The 22,551-nt window shown below is 41.2% G+C and overlaps 1 protein-coding gene across 4 annotated transcripts in view; it reads right to left on the reverse strand.

Moving 5' to 3' along the window:
• The window catches only part of CMTR1 (cap methyltransferase 1), a 46,955-nt gene extending 39,240 nt beyond the window's left edge, over positions 1-7,715 (reverse strand). For 3 of the 4 annotated variants that reach the window (XM_037146212.2, XM_037146211.2, XM_037146208.2), the window contains exons 1-2: positions 7,561-7,715; positions 5,446-5,583 (exon numbers count right to left, since the gene is read on the reverse strand). In XM_037146212.2, coding sequence (XP_037002107.2) covers positions 5,446-5,578 — 133 coding nt within the window. In that variant the 5' untranslated portion in view covers positions 5,579-5,583; positions 7,561-7,715. Of the gene's footprint in view, positions 1-5,445; positions 5,594-7,560 lie in introns of those variants that run through there. The other variant, XM_053671081.1, reaches the window with a different exon arrangement.
• Positions 7,716-22,551: the final 14,836 nt, after the last annotated feature.

Genomic DNA, 22,551 nt, shown 5'->3' on the forward strand with positions numbered 1-22,551 from the left:
GAAAGAGAACTGGGTCCTACTTAGACTATATTATTTATTATTGACTTATTATCTATTATTATTATTATTTATTATCTATTACTATTATTTAGTAGCATTATTATTGTTTAATAGATCTGTTCTATAAAAGGTCTATGCTATATATAATGAGGCACCATTCAAAAGTAACAATCCTACCCTAAAAGAGCTTAAAAATAGAATTGCTAAGACAGACATTGTTAAAAGATACAACATTTTGCAAAAGAAAAGGGAGGTGTGAATATGTACGAAAAATCAGAATAAATGTAAAAACCAAAATCCTGGCTCCTAAGCAGTTAACAAGGAGGAATTCTGGTTGAGAATATCTGTGCACAAGAGGCACCAAATCTGCCAGTCCCCCTTAAGGTGGCTATCCAGTTTCCTTGGTAAGGAGCCGACTTGTTTACCCAGACCAAGGCAGCACACATCAGAGTGCCAGAGTGCCACTCAGAAGGAAAGACCCAGAAAATTAACAATGAGTAACCATGGAAACTGAGAAGTGAAGTGATATTTATTTTGTTTCACGCTTTTCTGCTTTTCTATGGGAGAAGTAAGAATATATTAGTTTAAAAATTAGGGTAAAAAATACAATGCTATTGCAAAAGTACCATTCCAAGCCTTGGGAAGAGTTTGGTTCCTTTCCAGAGAAATCTTCAGAGAACAATGGTTCTGAGGGAAAAGACCTCCTGAATGGATGAAGACTAAGCCTGGGCTTATCTCCCACGAGGAGGAGTGAGATGGGCTCTGGGAGAGTGCCCACATGCCGAAGACCCCCTTCCAAAGGTGCAGATTCTCTTCACTCAGTTGCTTCCACGCCTCCAACCGGTACTGCTTAATCCTGGGAGAGGTGGTGCCAGGAATGTGGGCAGTTTCCTGCAGGGTATCCCAGGGATCCAGGCCCTGACTAACCAGAACCTACAATGTTAAATCAATTATTACTCCTGTCACCAGCTATCTGGGGACTCATAGGTCTATCTATGAAAAGATTAGGAAAACCTGGTGTCCTCAAGGGAGAAATGTGCACTTGGTCCAGCTCTTGCGAGTTGCCAGGATGTTAGATTTGCTTGCAGACCCATTAACGGGCATCCGTCAAAGGTATTAGTATCATTCCTGAGCATGCAGGGTTTCTGCCACCCTCAAACCTCAGGGAGAAAGATCATTTGTTTTGTCTTCATAACATTTTTAGACCAAAGTGACAGAACCACATCTGGGTGGAAGGTTCATTAGGCAAACCAGTGACAATACTGGTACAAAATTCCAACACCACACACTCTGGTACAAAGATCTTTCCCCTCCATTCCTCTTGCCCAGGTGTCAGTCGCCTAATGTACAGTTGACCTGTCCATGTCCTGGGAGTGAGGCTGATGGGAGCTATAATACCACCCTACTAGACATTTCTTTGTGAGATGAAGTGTGATGGATAAACAGATAATCCTTATTTCTCTTTTATGTAGTGTTCTGAAGCCAATTCTTAGCATGACATGATTTAAGACAAAGTTTCCCAGACTACCACAGTCACTCCTCATTTTTATCCCTGGACCTTTGGGGCCACTCTTTTCAGATAAAAAGGAGACAACTGTTGTGGCTGTAGCAGAAACTGAGGAGGAGGTCTGGCCTCCCAAGGCTGATAAAAATGTAGCAAACACTGAACAGACACTCTTGTAATGAGGATATAAATTAAGGGGAGTAATAAGGTCAGTCTATTAAAATCATTAGTTTCATTAAGAACTTGCCAAGGCTGGGTGGCATTCCCATTTACCTCCCTAGGAACTCCCCTTCTAAAACCTACCAGAGAACCCAAAACATTATTTAGAGTTTTCATTGAAGATTTCCTCTCCACCTGAAAGAGGCCCAGGTACTTACTCTCGAGCCATTTTACAGAAGGGAGGTTAGCTCTATAGAAGAATCAGAGGTTTCCCAGCTGCTGGCAATTTTTTCCACATTGCAGAACAGCAGGGCAAACACGCTGAGATTAGAAACGACAGTGACAACACACAGGGAGAGGCCGATCCGACCACCAGTGGCCCAGGTGAGCAGCACAAAGATGCAGAAGAATAAACTATGGACTTTAATAAACATCCTATCATGCCTAACAATTGCTGTGGAATGCACTCACTCTTGTTTAAAGACTCAATTTCTCTGTCATGGCAGATAAATGGTGACTCGTTAGAACAATTTAAACAGATACCGATAAAGGAAGTTTTTGACTAAGGTCATGAATCTGAACTGACAGGAAAGCAATGGTGTTTCAGGGAAAAAAACCTACTTAGGGAAGAATTAAACCTGGTAGGGGGAAGGCACCTTTAGTGTGGTGCCAGTGAAGGACCCTGGCAACCTCCAAATCAACACACTGTGGGAAAGCCTGAATGAAGCCCCGACTAGACCCACAGCTAAGGAGAAAAGGAAATTGTCTTGGGGTCTATACTATAGTCTCCCTGTGAGAAAGAACCAAAAGAACTAGATGAAAATGGCCTCTATCTGTCTCTCCTTAACTTCAAAAGGTTGTTATTTACTAGCAAATTTCCAAGGGTTTATTTGGGCTTGAAAATGCTTTCAAACTCCTCTTAAAATAATCTTTTTAAAAATCACATGATGCTACAGTGGCCATAAAAACAAAATCCCTTTTTCTTCTTTACTTTGGTCAGATGTCAGTTTCTAAACTGGCAATACAGCTACCTTGTCAATAATGTAAAATAAACAAATTGATTAAACTAAATAAATCTATTAATGAGTCATCACATTGATCTGGCAGAAGCACAAACAAGGCCAACAGGCGGAAATAATAACCACTTTTTTTGTTTTTCTAATTGTCCTCCCCAAAGAGCATTTTCCAATCACCCTTTTAAACAGTATGTCCAGGGAGAGGTGGGGCTGGAACGCATGTGCTTCAAAGCTGTGACTTGAGTGGGTACACACAACGATGTCTGGTGAGACGGCACACTGTCCAGGGGATGCCTTAGAGGAACCAATACGGTACAGAAATGACATAAATGATTATAAATACTTAATGAAATGACCTTCTGTAGACTTGAAGAGGGGATAGGCAAATGAAAGTGGAGAAGCATTTTAAGCTTCTTGGAAAAGATACTACTGTTGCCTTCTATTAATTTTATTAGGTAAATATTTACTTAACATTTACTCCACCGTGCTGGGTCTAGTGTAGAGGGGCAGGGGAGCCACAGGGCCCAATCTTGCTGATGAAGACACTAGACTCTAGCCCTCAGAGTTTGTGTGTCAGAGTGGCACTGCCCCTTACTAAAGTAAGTTGACCCGGGGAAATCTAGCAATGTTTGCTTGCCTCTGCCTCCTGCTTCATTTTCTGCAAATGAAAGGGACAAAGGGCCTACTGCCAGAAGCATACAAGGTACCGGCCCCCTCCAGATTCCCATTCTGTTCACACGACAGCAAGAGTCAATCCTGAGTCACATGGTGCTACTTACAGAAAAGGTTAAAGCTATTTGGTACAATCAAAGGGAGTTTATGGGGGGGAGGGAGATAATCTCAATTCAAAGTCACAGTTTTGAAAGCTTGAAATTTAAATCAGACCGGTTCACTTGAAAGATCCTCAACCACATACACTTACCTTCCTCTACGTGGAAGTGGTCCTCTCCTTATTTCAAAGAGCTGTTCCTTGAGAGCAAATGTTCCCCAAGATCTGCTTGGAACTAGATACTGCCACCAGCTAAGTGTCACTGATTCCCCCACACACACTCTCCCTTGTTCCCTTCTGGGTCTCTCTCTCCTAAAACCCCAGAGCCCTACCCAAGGAGACCGTCTATCTTCACCAAGCTTCTCAGATCCTGAGTGAGAACCACAATTCCCTTTCCTCAATAGTCCCTAGAACAAGTGCACCCAGTATGTTCTTTACCTTCCTTCCCATTTAGTAACCTCGGTTACATACAGCTCTCCTCATCTACCCTGAAATTCACCCGTGACTACTTTCAAGGCACACATATCCCCACAAAGCAAGTTTATAAGAGTCTCTTATCCAGCCAGGACCACAGCCACATCAAATACTTCACTAGCTGTAACACCTGTCAAGCTTCTCCTCTCTGGACCAGCTTCTCAGTACAGCTAAAGAGTAACTGCCCTTCAACTAGCCACACTCAGGAATAAGCTGTATTTTCTCACACCCTCAAAGGATGCTTCACACCCTTACAGTTACCAATCTGTTACCAAATTCATTCCAATTTACCAGTGATACGGCAGATGATCCAAAATGCATGACAGCTGGTTAAATAGTATCTCCTAAAAGGTCATGTCACCTCACACCTGGGAATGTGAAATAGGATCTTTGCAGATGAAATCAAATTAAATGAGGCAATACTGTATTAGGGTGGGCCCTAATCCAATGACTGATGTTCTTAAATGAAGAGGGAAATTTGAACACAGACACACACAGAGGCAGACACCGTAATTATGCTGCTATACACCAAGGAAGAGCAAGCGCTGCTGCCAACCACCAGAAGCTAGAGGAGTAAAAAATGCATTCTTCCCAAGAGCCTTAAGAGGAAGTTTGGCCCTGCTGACACCTTGATTTCAGATTTCTGGTCTCCAGGATTGTGAAGAATACACTGCTGTTGTTTTAAGTCACCTAGTCTGCAATTTGTTATAGCAGTCATAGGAAATTAATACAACTAGTAAGTCAAGGTAAATGCAAATGGGACTACTATTAATTGCTTGGTACTTGGGGTAAGCTCCTAGACACTTTACAATTTCTCAGTGAGAGTGTCTGTGGAAGCTGTCAATGTTCATAATCCTAAAAAAGAGGCAAAGCAAAATGCCACTTTCAATAAGATCAGCAAAATCCTTTGAGCTTAATGTAAACACTGAATACAGGGATGTTCCAATTCCTGCTGAGGGAATTGAAAAAATAATGCAAAAACCTAAGGGGGATTAGGCCAGATCACTGCAGCAGAGAGCCTCAAGATCATTAACAACTATTAAGAGCACAGGACACTCGATGCTCACCACTACAGACATACCTCATTTTACTGCACTTCACAGATGCTGTGGTTTGTACAAATTGAAGGCAAGACCCTCCACCAGCAAAATTATTACAATTCATTGTATAATAATTTATTACACAAATAATAAGTTATTGTGGTGGTCTGGAACCGAGCTTGCAGTATCCTGTTGAAAGTATGCCTGTACTTCAACTTGGTTTATGGCAGCAAAAGAGTGCCACCTACTGAAGGACCAGCAACAAAACTAACGCATTTCTGCAAAAATTCCAATTTTTATTTAAGACAAGTCCCCCACCCTATTAGGAGAATGGTAAGAAAGGGAAGAGAGTCTACAGCCAACATATCTCTACAGAATTTGCCTAATTTTCCTCAAGGAGCAGTGGACTGTATGCTGCCCAATTCGAACTCCAGGGATTCAAACCAGGTGACCAGTGGCCTCACACCACACAGGCAAGCATACCTTTTGCTGCATGATTGACAGAGGAGGGAGGTTCATCATCAGATGTAGAGCTGAGGTTCAGGGCAAGCTCTGCAACTCTTTTCTTCTGTTTCTTGATAGGAGCAGTGCATTCCGGGTCATTTCTCCTCTTCATTGTTACTGCAACCATAAATCCAGACAATTGGCTGCTCATGTCAGAGTCACTAGGCTCAGAGCAGGAATTCTAAGGTATAAATGGGACAGGATTTGGCAACTCCAAAAACTTTCAGTGCCAGCACTTGAATAGCCTGTTCCTCAAAGAAGTCCAGTAAGGACTGCTAGCCAAGCTCTGGTTTTCAAAAATAGCTATTGGTTTCACTGGCAAATGTGGTACTCACAGACTCAAAGGCCTCTGGGCCACTGAGGTCAGATACCAAAAAGTCATGGACCAGCTCCACACACCACAGGGAGGAAAAAGACTTGGAAATTTGTCATTCTATACTTTTAAGGCAACATTGCCCACAAGTAACAACCATGTACAGTGGAAGTTTATTATGAAACCTAATGAATATCAACCAATGTTTCCAAGGTGAAAGGGACCAACCCAGAATGATTATTCCATCACTGTTTTATTTTACCAAGTTAGTTAAGATATTACATAATATGATACAAATACTGGCTTTTGGTTTACTTCAGGATGTTTGAAAACAGTGGGAAAGTTTTTCACCAGAGTAAGGAATGGAAGCAGTGGTTGACTTAAGAATGAGAAAATAAAAGTGGGAATGTTATCAGAACTGGAGGTGGCCATAGCACAGGACTCAAGTACAAAAGCAATTATTATAAGAACAGGAAACCACCTCCACCAAATAAATAAAAATAAATAAAAACAGGCAGGTACCATGCCACCACCATCCATTCCCACGGGTACATGAGAGGTGTGCATAAGAAAAAAAACATGGGACGGAACAAAGAGATTATGAAGACCTGGAAATTTTAAGAGATTATCAAGTTAAAGAGCAAGCAAGAGTAGTAGCGAATACCGTGTAGTTCATACACAACTGACTGGCTGTAAGGCTCAACACAGAGCAAACAGGTGGGTGACCAGCAGGGCTGCAATCCTTGGGGAGGGAGTTGGTGCAGGGGCAAAAGAACATGCTTACGTTATATAATATGAGTAAGAGCATCAAAAGAGCAATAAAATCCAAATATACCACTGACCCCCTAAACCTCACAAAACTCCGAATCACATGTTTCACTTCCCTCCAGCTCAAAGATGAGACAGTCAACCCAATGCTCAATCTCATCCTTCCTAAGGAGGCAGCTTCGAATGAGGCACAGGCAGGGGCTATCCTGAAGCCGCAGGAAAAACGGAAGACACTTAACAAACGGAAAGCAAGACCAAGCTGAGCCACATTTCACTTTAAACCCATCTTAAATGCCCCCCTAACAAAGGTTCCTAACAAAAGCAAAAAGGTCCCTGTGGTTCTTAGCAAGTCTGGGGGAGGCTGGAAGCGGGGAAACTCAATGTAGACAGTGTTGGGGTGTTGGGGTGGGTGCAAGGAAAGGCGAGGACATAGTTGTGTTAAAGGCAGGAGATGCTGGCGCTCCTCTCCAAACCACCTTAGATTAGAACCTTCCAAATCATCTAATCCAACGCTCTCATTTTTCCACTGGAAAAAACTGAAGCCCGAGAGGGTAAGGCCTTACGGGTAACTAGTGCCCAGCTCAAGTGACCTACACAGGCCTAAATGTGCTCTGGCAGGGAACTGTTAAGCAGAAGGCATGGTTATAACCGTTGCTTCCTCAGGGAAGGGCTTCATAATCCCCTCTCCAGTTTTCTCTCCCTGGGCCTCCGTTTCGCACAGCCACCCCTATCCATAGAGGGGAGAAATGAGCTCCCATCTGCCCAGATCAGTTTTCTCATTTGAAGATAACGTGAGTGTGTGAATGTGTGCGCAGAGACGAAGTCAGCGGCAGTTCTGGCTCCGGGGAGCTGGAGGAGCGCGGTTGGGGGAAGGGAGGAGGAAGAGAGAGCGAGGAGGCGGTGAGGGTCAAGACCGCGCGCGGATTGGGGGGGCGAGGCGGCGGTGGAGAAGAGGATGCGGAGCCCGCGCGCCCGCCCGCTCGCTCCCCCCGGGGCCGCGCGTCGGCACTCACACTGAGGGGAGAGGGCAGGCTGCCAGGGAGCGGAGAGGGGGGAGTGGTCAGGCCACCAATGCCGCCGCCGCCACCGGGCCTGGCCCTGCTGCTGCCAGAGCCGCCGGCTCCTCCCTCACTTTCGTTTCCCAAGCCAGTCCAGGGGCGCCGGCCGCGCAGTCGCGCTCAGATCCCGCCCTACGGAAGCGCAGTTTGATGACGTCACGAGACAGCCGCTCCCTTCGTTTGTCAAGGTCCTGGCCCCCAGGGAAGACCTCTAGGGTTTGGGCCCGCCCCGCCTCCGGTCAAGCGATCCAGGGCGCCTGCGCAGAAGAGCAAGCCGGAAAAGGATACAAAAGCAAAAGTAACTTAGTATCTTTTCTTCGTCTCTGAGGGCGAAGGACAAAAATTGAAGAGCCACGTGCCATTACCTCACCTCATCTCACTTCGTCTCATTCTATTCATTTTACAGATTAAGAACAAGTTTAAAGAGGTAGCCGGTAAACTGGTTGAGAGCAGAAACCCAGTCTTCATGTTCACTGATGGATCCCCAACATCTACCACATAGTATATCCTCAAAAGATGTTGAGCAGAACCTCAGAAAAATAGAAGGAATACTATCGTTGGCAACTTACCATATGGACATAGATGGCTTCCCACCCCAAACCTCTTTTCCAGTTTTCAGGCCAATATGGCCATAAGTCTGCAAGACATCCTCAGTCACTCACACCCAAAATGCAAATCTGACCCAGTGTTCTCCCATAGGCCTACCCTTTTTCCAGTGAATAGCACCATCATTCATTCTGTCGGTCCAAGCAGAAATCTGAGGAGGTTCCATCTTCCTCATTTTCCCGAGTCTCCAACATCCACTTAATTGAGTACATCTCCTAACTACTCAAATCTAACCATTCTTCTCTCACCCCATTGCCACAACCCTCTCTCACTTGGATTTGTCCAATAATTTTCAACTCATTTTGACCGTCTCCAATCACAATCCCTCTAGTGAAGTGATGTTCAACTGGTGTGCTGCAAGAATATTTAAAACATGGCAATACCTGACTATTTAGTCAGGGGCATTGACCTCTTTTCCCTTAGACTGTCAAATAAAAGCATGACACCCTGGCTGGTGTACCTCAGTGGATTGTAGCTCAATTCACTGAGCGCTGGCCTGCAAACCAAGGGTTCACCAGTTCTGTTCCCAGTCAGGGCACATGCCTGGGTTGTGGGCCAGGTCCCCAGTAGGGGAGTGTGAGAGGCAACTACACATTGCTATTTCTCTCCCTTTCTTTCTCTCATCCTTTCTCTAAAGATAAATAAATAAAATCTTTTTCACCCTGGCTGGTGTAGCTTAATGGATTGAGCACGGTTCGATTCCCAGTCGGGGCACATGCCTGGGTTGCAGGCCAGTTCCCAGCAGGGGACACACCAGAGGCAACCATACATTGATATTTCTCTCCCTCTCTCCTTCCCTTCCCCTCTAAAAATAAATAAATAAAATCTTTTTAAAAAAGGCATAACAATAGCCAGCACAACAATAGCCATCTTGCTGTGAATGAACAAAAGTATACCTATTTTTTTGTCAAATCAGCAAAAAGTTTTTTTTTGATGTGCCAAAGAGTGTTAGCAATTAGTTTGTGTGTCATGAAATAAAAATGGTTGAAAATCTGTGTTCCAGTGCATTCTCCATAAAACCAACATGATTTCAAAATTTTTTATTCTGATGCTGTCACAATAGGTCAATGATTAAAACCCATCAATGGCTTCTCATTTCTCTTAGGATGAAGCTAATGTCCTTAAGATGGTTACAAAAACTTCTAGTTTAACCCCTTCTGCTACCTTGTCTCTTCCTTCTCCCTATCCTGGTTTTCTCTGTTTCTCAACCATGCCATATCTATTAAGGGTTCATTCCACTGCCTGGGTCACTCCAACCCCTCTTTGCTTGGCCAATGTCTACCTAGCAGTTTAGTGTCCTTATATCTGGAAATCTTTCCTGATCCTTCCACTGAGCACGCCATCACTTCTTAATCAAAGCACTTACCACCCATTGACTCATCTGTCTCCCCCACTCAGTTGTAAACCAGGTAGAGGAAAGGTTATGTCTATGTGTCTGTGTTAGATGTTTAGTACGGTGGCTGGCAGTGGGTTCTTAATAGACATTTACTGAATCTGTGGAAATACGGAATATCAATGAAGATTAAATGATGTGCCCAAGGTCAGAGCTAGAAAGCAGCAAGTGAGCATTTAAAACCAGGTCTCTTTGATTCTGAAGCTGAGTGTTTTTCCACATGTGGAAACATCAACAGGGGTTTTTCACATGTGTTGTACCTTGGACATCTTTGGCAATATGATAAAGTTTATGGGCCCATTCTCAAAATAACAATTTGAAGGACATAAAATGTACAGAATGACAAAGAAAATCAACTAGGTTGAAGTACAATTAATATATCTACCAGTTGTGTGATGTATTATTAATTTTAATGTAAAGCATTAAGTAATTAGGGAAAACACTTAAAATATAGAAAAGTTCAAGTTTATTTTTTAATGTATATGAGTGAATCCAATGCGTAATACAGCAACAACCAGATAAATGCATGGGGGAAAGATGAACCTTAATTCCTACCTTACACCATACGTAAAATTAAGTCAAAATGGATCAGAGCTAAAATAATAAATCTTGTAAAAGAAAACAAAGATGTCTATAGTTAACAACATAGACATCGCGTATTGTGCATTTGAAAGTTTCTAAGAGAGTAGATCTTAAGAGTCCTCATTACGCCCTGGCTGGTGTAGCTCAGTGGATTGAGCGTGGGCCTGCAAACCAGAGGATTGTGGTTCAAATTCCCAGTCAGGGCACATGCCTGGGTTGCAGGCCAGTTCCCAGTAGGGGATGCACAACAGGCAACCATACCTTGATATTCTCTCCCACTCTCCTTCCCTTCCCCTCTAAAGATAAATAAATAAAATCTAAAAATAAAAAAATTTTTAAAAAAGAGTCCTCATTACAAGAAAAAAATCTGTGACTATGTGAGGTGACAAATGTTAACTAAACTTATTGTTAATCATTTCCCAATATGTACATATATCAAATCATTATGTTGTACACCTTCAACTACTACAATGTTATAGGTTAATTCTATCTCAATAAAACAGGAAAAAGTGACATTGGAGAATATCTTTGCAGACCTGGAATAGACAAAGATTTTATATGTAAAACTCAGAGAGCATTAGTTGGAAGAAAAAATTTAACATAGACCTCATTAAAATAAAAGGTATGGCCCTGGCTGGTGTAGCTCAGTGGATTGAGCGCAGGCCTGCGAACCAGACAGTCGTGGTTCGATTCCCAGTCAGGGCACATGCCTGGGTTGCAGGCTGGTTCCCTGCAGGCCAGTACCCAGCAGGGGATGCATGAAAGGCAACCGTACATTGATGTTTCTCTCCCTCTCTCTGTCCCTTCCCCTCTAAAGATAAATAAATAAAATCTTTAAAAAAAATAAAATAAAATAAAAGGTATGTCTCCTCATCAAAAGACACCATTAAGAAATTAAATAGGCAAACTACAGACTGAGAGAAAAACAGTCACAATACATATATCTGACAATCTACTTATACCCAAATATATATATAACACCCAAGTAATGGAAAGAAAAACAGAAGATTCTAAAACCTGTCAAAATGGAGAAAACACATTCCATCCCATCTCTCTCACTAAGTACAATATAAAACCTAGGTAGAACGTATGAAACACCTATGTTAGGAATTCTGAGAAGTTAATGGTGGCAGGATTATTGAGGAAGGAAAGTGGAAGCCAATCACCAAATCAGGAGTGAGTTTCCCAAATCCCCCCACACACACTATCTCCCAGCCCAGACTGAAAGGCAGCATGAAATCTGAAACTGCCCTGAATGTCCTCTGTGCTCTGTCCATTTATCCTTCCCCTCTGAATCCCTGAAACCATTGATCTGTTTTTTTGTCTCCACAGTTTTATCTTTTTCTGAATGTCATACAATTGGAATCTGCAGGAGGTTGCCTTTTCAGGGTGGCCTCTTTCAGTTAGAAATGTGTATTTCAGGTCCCTGAATGTCTTTTCATGGCTTGATAGCTCATTTCCTTCTTAAGTATATTTCGGCCTTAAAAAGTAAGAAATCTCATCACATAGAGTAACAAGGATGAACCTTCAGGACATTATGCTAAGTGAAATAAACCAGTCATAAAAAGAAAAATACTGTCTCATTATACTTATATGAGGTATCTATAGTAGTAAAAATCATAGAGAGAGAAAGTAGAATTGTATTTGCCAAGGACTGAAAGGAGGAAGACATGGGAAGTTATTGTTCAATAGTTATAGAGTTTCAGTTTCATAAGATGAAGAGTTTCTGCCCTAGCCAGGTAGCTCAGTTGGTTAAATAGTCATGCCATATGCCAAGGATGTGGGTTTATAAAAGGTTAAACAAATAAATCTCTCTCTCTCTCTCTTTCTCTCACCTCCTTCCTCTCTCTCTCTCTCTAAAATCAATTTAAAAAGAGATGAAAAATCTCTAAAGATATGTTACACAACAATATAAACATAATTAACGCTACTAACACTTTAAAATGGTTAAGATGGTAAATTTTATGTTATCTGGGTTTTTTTTTTTACCACAGTTTGAAGGAAAACATTTGTTATAATTATAATCCAAGGAGAAGTAAAGACTCTTAAAATAAATAGAAAGATAAACTATAAAAAGGACCAAATGAGAATTTTAGAATTGAAAAATACAACTACAAAAGCAAAATTTTCACAAGATAGACTCAAGAGAAGAATGGAGATGCAAATGGAGAGTCACTGAATTTGAAGAGAGATAGATGGAAAGTATCAAATATGAGTGACAAAGGGAAGGAAAATTGAGCAGAGCATCAAGAACCTGTGGGAAAAACCTAAAGGTCCAACACTCATGTCATCAGGGTTTCAGAAGGAAAGAAGAAAGAAGATATATTTGATGCAGATAAAATATTGAAAGAAATAATTCTTAAAAACTTCCAGAAGTTGGCAAAAGACTTAAACTTACAGGCTTAAGAAGTTCAGCCAGACTTCTGGCCAAGATGAAGGCATAGGTGGAAACACTGTACCTCCTCACACAACCAAGTTTAAAGACAATAAAGTTTTAGTAACAAAAATGCAGCTAAAACACAGAAAATTGAACTGTACAGAAGTCTGACAACAACGAACCATTCAGCCAGATCAGTAAGAGGGGCGAGTCAGCAGCGGGTGGGGGTGGGGGGGGCTTGTGCAGGAAAGATCCGTGGACTGACCCAGGAGTGCAAGCGGGGTGGCAATGGGCAGACCCAGTGAGGGCCCAGGGCGGCTGGCTTACAGTAGTCATGCATTCAAGCGCAGATAAACCAAGGGAAGGAGAGAACAATAAGACAGACCGCTCAGGCTAGGGCCCCAGCAACAGGAATTAGAGCCTGAAAGCACCAATTGGAAAGACTTTTGGGGTTGAGGTGCCGGGAGAGTTTGTTGGAGAGACCCACAGGGTCCTTGCTACACAAGCCCACACACCCGGAAACCAGCACCAGAAGGGCCCAATTTGCTTATGGGAAGCAGCAGAGGGGACAGAAATATGAGAGAGAGCAGAACAAACACCATTGCCCCTCTCTGACACCGCCCCCACATACAGCATCACAACCCAGCAACTGGGTCACCCCACCCTGGTGAACACCTAAGGCTCCGCCCCTCATACATAACAGGCGTGAACAGACCAAAACATTATGGCTCAATAATTACAGCTCAAAACCCCAGAGCCAATACTTTTAAGCAACCAAGAGATAGCCAACTTATCACATGCACAGTTCAAAACACTGGTGATCAGGATGCTCACAGAACTGGTTGATTTTAGTCACAAATTAGAGGAACAAATGAAGGCTAAACTAAGTGAAATGAAGGGAAATGCACAGGGAACCAATAGTGATGGGAAGGAAACTGGGACTCAAATCAAGGGAGTGGACCAGAAGGAAGAAAAAAATGACCAAACAGAAAAGAATGAAGAAACAAGAATTTGAAAAAATGAGGAGAGGCTTAGGAACCTCCAGGACATCTTTAAACCTTCCAACATCCAAATTATAGGGGTACCAGAAGGGGGAAAGAAACAGCCACCAGTGGAAAACTTAATTGAACAAATAATAAAGGAGAATTTCCCCAATCTGGCAAAGGAAATAGACTTCCAGGAAGTCCAGGAAGCTCAGAGAGTCCCAAAGAAGTTGGACCCAAGAAGGAACACACTAAGGCACATCATAATTATATTAGCCAAGATTAAAATGAAGGAGAGAATCCTAGAAGCAGCAAGAGATAAGGGGACAGTTACCTACAAAGGAGTTCCCATCAGACTGTCAGCTGATTTCTCAAAAGAGACCTTACATGCAAGAAGGGGCTGGAAAGAAGTATTCCAAGTCATGAAATCCAAAGACCTACATCCAAGATTGCTCTATCCAGCAAAGCTTTCATTTAGAATGGAAGGGCAGATAAAGTGCTTCTCAGATAAGGTCAAATTCAAAGAATTCAACATCACCAAGCCCTTATTTTATGAAATGTTAAAGGGACTTATCTAAGAAAAAGAAGATGAAAAATTTGAACAGTAGAAGGACAACAAACTCACAGTTATTAAGAACCACACCTAAAACAAAAGCAAACTAAGAGGAGAGCTAGATCAGGAGCAGAACCATAGAAATGGAGATCACATGGAGGGTTAGCAACAGGGGAGTGGAAGGAGGACAAGGGGGGAGAAGGTACAGAGAATAAGCATAGACGGTAGGTAGAAAATAGACAGGGGGGAGGGCAAGAATAGTATGGGAAATGTAGAATCTAAAGAACTTGTGGCACATGGACATAAACAAAAGGGGGGGATGGTGGGGGAGGGGGTGTGCAGGGTGGAGGGGAATGAGGGGGGAATAGGACAACTGTAATGGTATAATCAATAAAATATTTTTTTTAAAAAGGAAGTTCAGCCATCTCCAAACAGGGAAAACTCAAAGAAACCTATTTCCAAGCTTATAATGACCAAACTGCAGAAAACTAAAGGCAAAGAAAATATCTTGAAAACAAATGGATAAGAACTATGCACCTTATATAGGGACAGAACAATAGAATGGCTGTGGATTTCACATCAGAAATGTCTAGAATAACAGTTAATATCTAGGTAAATATTTTTCTCCTCTAAAGTTCTCAAAAATATATATGACAGCAAAAAGCAAAAAATTTAGCACTGGCCCTGACTGGTGTGGCTCAGCTGGCCGGGTGTTGTCCTACAGAGCCAAAGGCCCCTGACCGATTGTGGTCAGAGCATCACAGCTGGTTTGCAGGTTCGGTTACAGGTCAGGGCGTGTATGAGAGGCAAGCCATTGATGTTTCTCCCCATCTGTTTCTCCCTCCCCTCCCCTGTTTCTAAAAACAAATAAATAAAATCATATACACACACATATGTAATGCTGTCTGATGGAATTTTCAATAGGTGTAGATGTACTACATATACCAACTACGACAGATGAGGTAGAGCAAAAGGACCTACAAGGTGTTAAGATTTTTACATTCCACTTAAAGTGGTAAAATAGTAATTCTAAACAGACTGAAAAGATATTTATATATGTGCATATATTATATATATATATATATATATATATATATATATATATGCATACCTCATTTTATTGCACTTGCTTTATTGTGCTTCACAGATGTGGTGTTTTTTACAAAATGAAGGCAAGACCCTCCACCAGCAAAAAGATTATGACTTGCTCTATTGCAGTGGTCTGGAAACAGAGACACAAAATCTCTGAGGTATGCCTATATTGTAATCCCTGGAGCAACCTCTTAAAAAAAAAAAAGATTTACAAATTCTGACCCATGGATGTGAACTAAGCAGTGGGGTCGGTGGGGGCAGGGTGTGAATTCTGGTGGGGTGGGGGTGCAAGGTGGAGGGGAATAAAGGGAGGAAAATGGGACAACTGTAATAGCATAATCAATAAAATACATTTCTGTAAAAAGAACAATGAGCTTCGTTGCATTTAACTTGTGCCCATCCTATCTTCTTATCACCAGCTCCATGGCAGACCTGAAAGCCAACAACCTGGTAACTGTGGTAGCTGAAAAAAGCAGAAGCCTAGGAACCACTAAAGAGGACAAAATAGGCTTAGAACTCCCCCAATCCCTTTCCCTCAACATGTCACTATCTGACCTGCCCGGAAGCTCATCTTAAAAGTCCCGTTCTCAGAGCTTATCTTTATTTTACCTGACTCAGAGGTCCTTTGTGCACACAGTGCTATTTGAAAGGCATTGTCAAAAATAATCAGTGGCAGTTGTTTAATATCGCATCTGCCTGAGGCAGCATTGCCAGTGGAGCTAACAAAAACCTTAAAAGAAATATCTGGGAATGAGATGCCCACTGGGGTTTCTGAAAAGCCCCAGAATATTCCTAGGTAGTTAGAAGGCCACGTGAATGTGCAGGGCTATGCACATGCTGAGAAAAGATGCGAGAAGGCCCTAATCTCTCACCTCTGACTGACTTTGAGTCTCTACAAGACAAAGGCAGAGCTGTAAACAGCCTGTCAGAGCATTGAAGCCTTACAGACTCTTGATGAAGGCAAGGAAATTTATTGGTTTGAGGTACCTAAGGGAATCTGTCTAGTCATTAGCTGATCATTAAGCTAACCAAACAGAAACTTCAGTGCCCATGCATGACAAAGAATATAGACTTTACAGAATTAGTTCAGGAAAATCATTAAAAACTAGCAACAAAACCACATCTACTTGCAAAGAATGTGTATTCTGCTGTTGTTGGGTGACATGTTCCACAATTGTCAGTTAGATCTAGCTGATAGATGATGTTGCTAGGTTTTTGTATATCCATGCTGATTTCTGTCTACTGTTCAACTGATCATGCGGTATCTTATATCCACAATTTCCATATCATTTTAAATACTCAGTTCCCTACACACTAAGAGATGAATGATAAAGTATGCTCCAGCCACAGGAAGGGGTGAGGGGAACAGTCAATAGAAACTATGCCTGAGGAAGCCCAGAAGCTGAGCCTAGTAGACAATGGTTTTAAATCAGTAATTATAATATGTTTAAATAATTAAAGAAAATTTTATCTAAAAAGTTAAAAGAGCCCTGACCACTATGGCTCAGTTGGTTGAGTGTTGTCCTGCCAAGCAAAAGGTGGCTGGTTCGATTTCTGGTCAGGACACATGTCTAAGTTGCAGGTTCAGTTTCTGGTCATGACACATTCAAGGACATGTTTCTCACATTGATGTTTCTCTCCCTTCCCTCCTTTCTCTCTAAAAATAAATAAATAAAATTTTTAAATAATTAAAAGAAAATATGATGATAATGTTGCACCAAATACAGAACATCAATAAAGAAATAGAAATTATTTTTAAAGAATCAAATAGAAATTATAAACTTGAAAAATATAACTGACATGAAAACTTTATTATTGGGGCTTGCTATGGACTGATTTGTGTACCCCACAAAATTAATATGTTGAAGCCGAAACTCCCAATGTGACTGCATTTGGAGATAATATAAATAATGTAAATAATATAAGGAGGTAATTATGGTTAAATGGAGTAATAATGGATTCTAAATAAGATTAGCAGCTCATTTCTCATCATGGAAGCCAGATAGCAGATAACATTCAAAGAGCAGAAAGGAAAAAACACTGTCAACCAAAAATTCTATATCCAGAAAAACTATCCTGGGGAAAAAAAAGCAATGAAAAGAAGCAAACTGGGGGAGGAGATGCATAAAGAAAAAAGTTAAGACATACAAACATACAATGTTTAAACAAAAACATACAATTTGTCATTAATACACCTGCCTTACAAGAAATACAGAAAGGACACGTGCTACCCCCATGCACTGTTGGTGGGAATACAGATTGGTACAGCCACTGTGGAAAACAGTGTTGATTTTCCTCAAAAAGTTAAAAATTGAAATGCCTTATGACTTAGAGATTCTACTTTGGGGTATATATCCAAAAAAAAACCCAAAACATTAATTTAAAAGAATGTGATTATATGTTCATTACAATGTTGTTTACAATAGCAGAAATATGGAATTAACCTAAGTGTCCATCAATAAACAAATGGATAAAGAAGTTGTAGTACATACATACAATGGAATATTACTCAGCCATAAAAAAAAACAATGAAATCTCATCATTTGTGACAGCATGGATGGACCTAAAGAGTGTTATGCTAAGTGAAATAAGTCAGACAGAGAAAGACAAATACTATATGACTTTATTTACATATGAAATCAAAGAACAAAAAAAAGCCAACCAAACGAAATCAAAAGAGGCTCATAGGTATAGAGATAGACTGATGGTTGTCAGAGGGATGGGGGTTTGAGGAGCTGGGTGGAAAAGGTGAAGGATTAAGAAGTACCAATTGGTAGTCTCAAAATGTTCATGGGCATGTAAAGTGCAGCAAGGAATATAGTAAATAATATTGAAATAATTATGTACAGTGCCAGCTGGATACTTGAAATATTGGGAGGAACACTTTGTAACCACTCTGCGGTATACCTGAAACTATTATACAAAACAATATTGAATGTAAAATGGAATAAAGTGAAACCTGTGGCCCAAGAAGAACAGTAAAAAGAAATACTGAAAGGAGTTCTTCGAGCTAAAGAAAGGACACTAGACAATAAATGGAATCTACACAAAGAAATATATAGCATCAGTAAATATTCCCTCACATTCATTTTGGGAGCAGGGGAATGAAACAGAGTAAACAAATGCATGCAGATCACTCTGTCTCATTTTGCCGCCCATATAATTCTTATTTCCTAATCAGAAAACCAATTAGAAGCAGCTTGAAAAGTTTCTTTTTCTTATTTAAAAAACAAACATGAATATTTAAAGCTATTCAAAGACATAGAGTCAAAAACACATTAGATAAATTAAAATGGAATATTTTAAAGTTTGTTATAATCTAAAAGAAGTCAGGAAAGAGGGAACATTGGTATTAAAAACATGGTGAACAAAAATAGAACAAGAAATAAAGTGACTGACCTAAATCCAAACACATCCATAACTATATTAAATATTGGTGGTCTAAACATATCAATTAAAAGACAAAGATTATCAGAAAGGATTTTTTAAAATCAGGACCAGCTCTGGCTGGCGTGTCTCAGTGGACTGAGGATGGGCCCATGAACCAAAAGGTCACCTGTTCAATTGCCAGTTGGGGGCACATGCCTGGGTAGTGGGCCAGGTCCCCAGTTGGGGGCATTTGAGAGGCAACTGATCGACTTTCTTGCACATTGATGTTTCTTTCCCTTCTCCTCTCTCTAAAAATAAATTCAAATTAAAAAAAATCAGGAACCAACTATATGCTGATTGTAAAAACCTACTAAATATAGTGGTCAAATGTAGATTAATAATAAATAATATAATAATGAATAAATAATATTATAAGAATAAACTTTGTTTTGCATACTCACAACTGTAAAACTATTTTTGCCCCCCCCCACTGTGTAAAGGTATATGTCAGTTAAAATTTAAAAGATTAAGAAATTATATGCCAAGCAAACACTCATCAAAATAAAGCAGAAATTTCCACAGTAATATCAGTTAAAGTAGATGTTAGTGAGGAAAATTATCAGGAATGCAAAGAGACATTGCATTATAATAAAAGAAACATTGCATAATAATAATAATAATTCATCAAGAATATTTAAAAATCCTACCTATGTGTGTATCTAACACCAGAGCTTGAAAATAGAAGTAAAGACTGATAGAAATGAAAGGGAAAATGAACAATTCCAGTATGATTGAAGTGTTCAAAAGTTATCTCTCTGTAACTATTATAACAGTAGACAAAAAAATCAGCAAGGATATAGACAAACTGAACAATATCATCAACCAACTGTATCTAATTCACAATATAGAACACCTACCCAACAAGAGCAAAATACGCACTTTTAAACTACACACGTGCACCAAAATAGACCATCCTGAATCATAAAATAAACTTAATAAATTTAAAATAATTGAAGTAACACAAAGTTCTCTGACTATATAACATTAAAGCAGAAATCAATAACAGAAAGATAACTAAAAATCTCCAAATACTTGGAAACTATTTTAATTTTTTAAAATAATCCATGAGTCAACAAAATCTCAATGGAAACTAGAGAATACTTTTAACAAAATTAAAATGAAAATACAACATATCAAAATTAGTAGGATGCGGCTATATCAAGCTTAAAGGTAAATTTTATTAAATGCTTCTATCAGAAAAGCAGAGAGGTCACAATTCAACAATCAAAACTTCTACCTTAAGAATATAGAAAAGGAAGAGCAAATAAGAAATAGGAAAAAAATCATGGGGAGGAAATAATAAAAAATAAAAGCTCTGATGATTACACACTGTATAATTACATTTACATGACCCTCTGGAAAAAAAAATACTATAGGACAAAGAATAGATCAGTGACCAGCCAAGATGGATGCATAGATAAATATAGTTTGCTTCCTCATACAAACAAAAGAAGGACAACAATCAGTTTAGGGGACTTCTGGCCAAGATGGAGGAATAGGTGGAAACATTGTGCCTCCTCGCACAACCAAAATTAAGGACAACAAAAATTTAGAGAAAACACAACCAGGACAGAAAATTGAACTGTACAGAAGTCCGACAACCATTCATCTAGACCAGTAAGAGGGGCAGAGTCTGTGGCCAGTCGAGAGGGGTCGCAACAGGAAAAGACAGTGGCTGGCAGACCCAGGCACGCAGGGGACATGAGGCTAGCAGACCCCGGGCATGGGGAGAAAACGAGCAGACCCAATGAGGTGCACAGGGCAGTTGGCTGACCGTGGACACACATTTGAGTGTGAATAAACCAGGCGAAAACTGGCAGCAAGACAGACCAAGCAACCCAGGGCCCAGTGCTGGGAAATAAAGCCTAAAAGCACAGATTGAAAAGGTGTTGGGAGAGATTCTCAGCCTCACAGAAGAGTTCTCTCGCAGAGAGAGAGAGACCCACAGGGTCCTAGAAGGTATACAAGCCCACCCACCTGGGAACCAGCCCCAGAAGGGCCCAATTTGCTTGTGAGAAGCGGCAGAGGGAACTAAAATCCGAGAGAGAGCAGGGCAAGCACCATTGTTCTCCTGCCCCCATATGGCATCACAACCCAGTGACTGGGTTGACCTGCCGTGGTGAACACCTACGGCTCCGCCCCCTCATACATAACAGGCACAACCTGCCCCCCCACCCAAAAAAAGGCTCAAATAGAATAGATCAAAGTCCCAGAGCCAATACTTTTAAGTGACCAAGTGAACAGTAAAATGACAATAACTCACAGTTATTAACAACCAAACCTAAAACAAAAACAAAAACAAAAAGGAGCTAAGCAAACAACTAGAACAAGAACAGAATCACAGAAATGAAGATCACATGGAGGGTTATCAGCAGGGATGAGGAAGGGGTAGAATGGGGGAAAAGGTACAGGGAATAAGAAGCATAAACAGTAGGTACAAAACAGACAGGGGGAGGTTAAGAATAGTATAGAAAATACAGAAGCCAAGAAACTTGACTTCTGGACAAGATGGAGGCCCAGGTGGAAACGTCGTGCCTCCTCACACAACCAAGTTTAAAGACAACAAAGTTTTAGTAACAAAAACGCAACTAAAACACGGAAAATTGAACTGTACAGAAGTCCGACAGCAATGAACCATTCACCCAGACCAGTAAGAGGGGCGGAGTCAGCGGCCGATGGAGTCGGGTTGCTCAGGAAAAAGCGGGCTACCAGACCAACCCAGGCACGCAGGCCTCGGTTGGCAGATCCCAGGTGTGGGGTGGCAACAGGCAGACCCAGTGGGGGTTCAAGGTGGCTGGCTGACCGCGGTCACACATTCTCATGCAGATAAACCAGGCGAAGGAGCGAGCAGTGAGAGAGACCACACAGGCTACGGCCCCTGCTACAGGAATTAAAGTCTAAAAGCACCAATTGGAAAAACTCTTGGGGTTGAGGTGCGGGGAGAAGCTCTCAGGCTCATACAGAGTTTGTTGGAGAGACCCACAGGGTCCTGGAAGGTGCACAGGCCCACACACCTGGGAACCAGCTCCAGAAGGGCCCAATTTGCTTGCCAGAAGCAGCCAAGGGGACCAAAATCTGAGAGACAGCTGAACAAATGCCATTGCCCCTCTCTGACCCAGCCCTCACATACAGCTTCACAGCCCAGCGACCTGGGTCGCCTCCCTCTAGTGAACACCTAAGGCTCCGCCTCTCATACCTAACAGGCATGAACAGACCAAACATTACTGCTCAAACAGAAGAACAAATCAAAGCCCCAGAGCCAGTACTTTTAAGCGACCAAGAGATGGCCAACCTATCACATGCAGAGTTCAAAACACTGGTGATCAGGATGCTCACAGAACTGATCTGATTGATTTTGGTCACAAATTAGATGAAACAATGAAGGCTACACTAAGTGAAATGAAGGAAAATGCACAGGGAACCAATAGTGATGGGAAGGAAACTGGGACTCAAATCAATAGAGTGGACCAGAAGGAAGATAAAAGTGACCAAACAGAAAAGAATGAAGAAACAAGAATTCAGAAAAATGAGGACAGGCTTAGGAACCTCCAGGACATCTTTAAACGTTCCAACATTCGAATTATAGGGGTACCAGAAGGGGAAGAGGAAGAGCAACAAGTGGAAAACTTATTTGAACAAATCATAAAGGAGAACTTCCCCAATCTGGCAAAGGAAATAGACTTCCAGGAAGTCCAGGAAGCTCAGAGAGTCCCAAAGAAGTTGGACCCAAGAAGGAACACACTAAGGCACATCATAATTACATTAGCCAAGATTAAAATGGAGAGAATCCTAGAAGCAGCAAGAGATAAGGGGACAGTCACCTACAAAGGAGTTCCCATCAGACTGTCAGCTGATTTCTCAAAAGAGACCTTACAGGCAAGAAGGGGCTGGAAAGAGGTATTCCAAGTCATGAAATCCAAAGACCTACATC

The sequence above is a fragment of the Artibeus jamaicensis genome, unplaced genomic scaffold (genome assembly GCF_021234435.1).
Source record: "Artibeus jamaicensis isolate MK-2021 breed Jamaican fruit bat unplaced genomic scaffold, CSHL_Jam_final contig_1803, whole genome shotgun sequence".
Classification (NCBI taxonomy): Eukaryota; Metazoa; Chordata; class Mammalia; order Chiroptera; family Phyllostomidae; genus Artibeus; species Artibeus jamaicensis.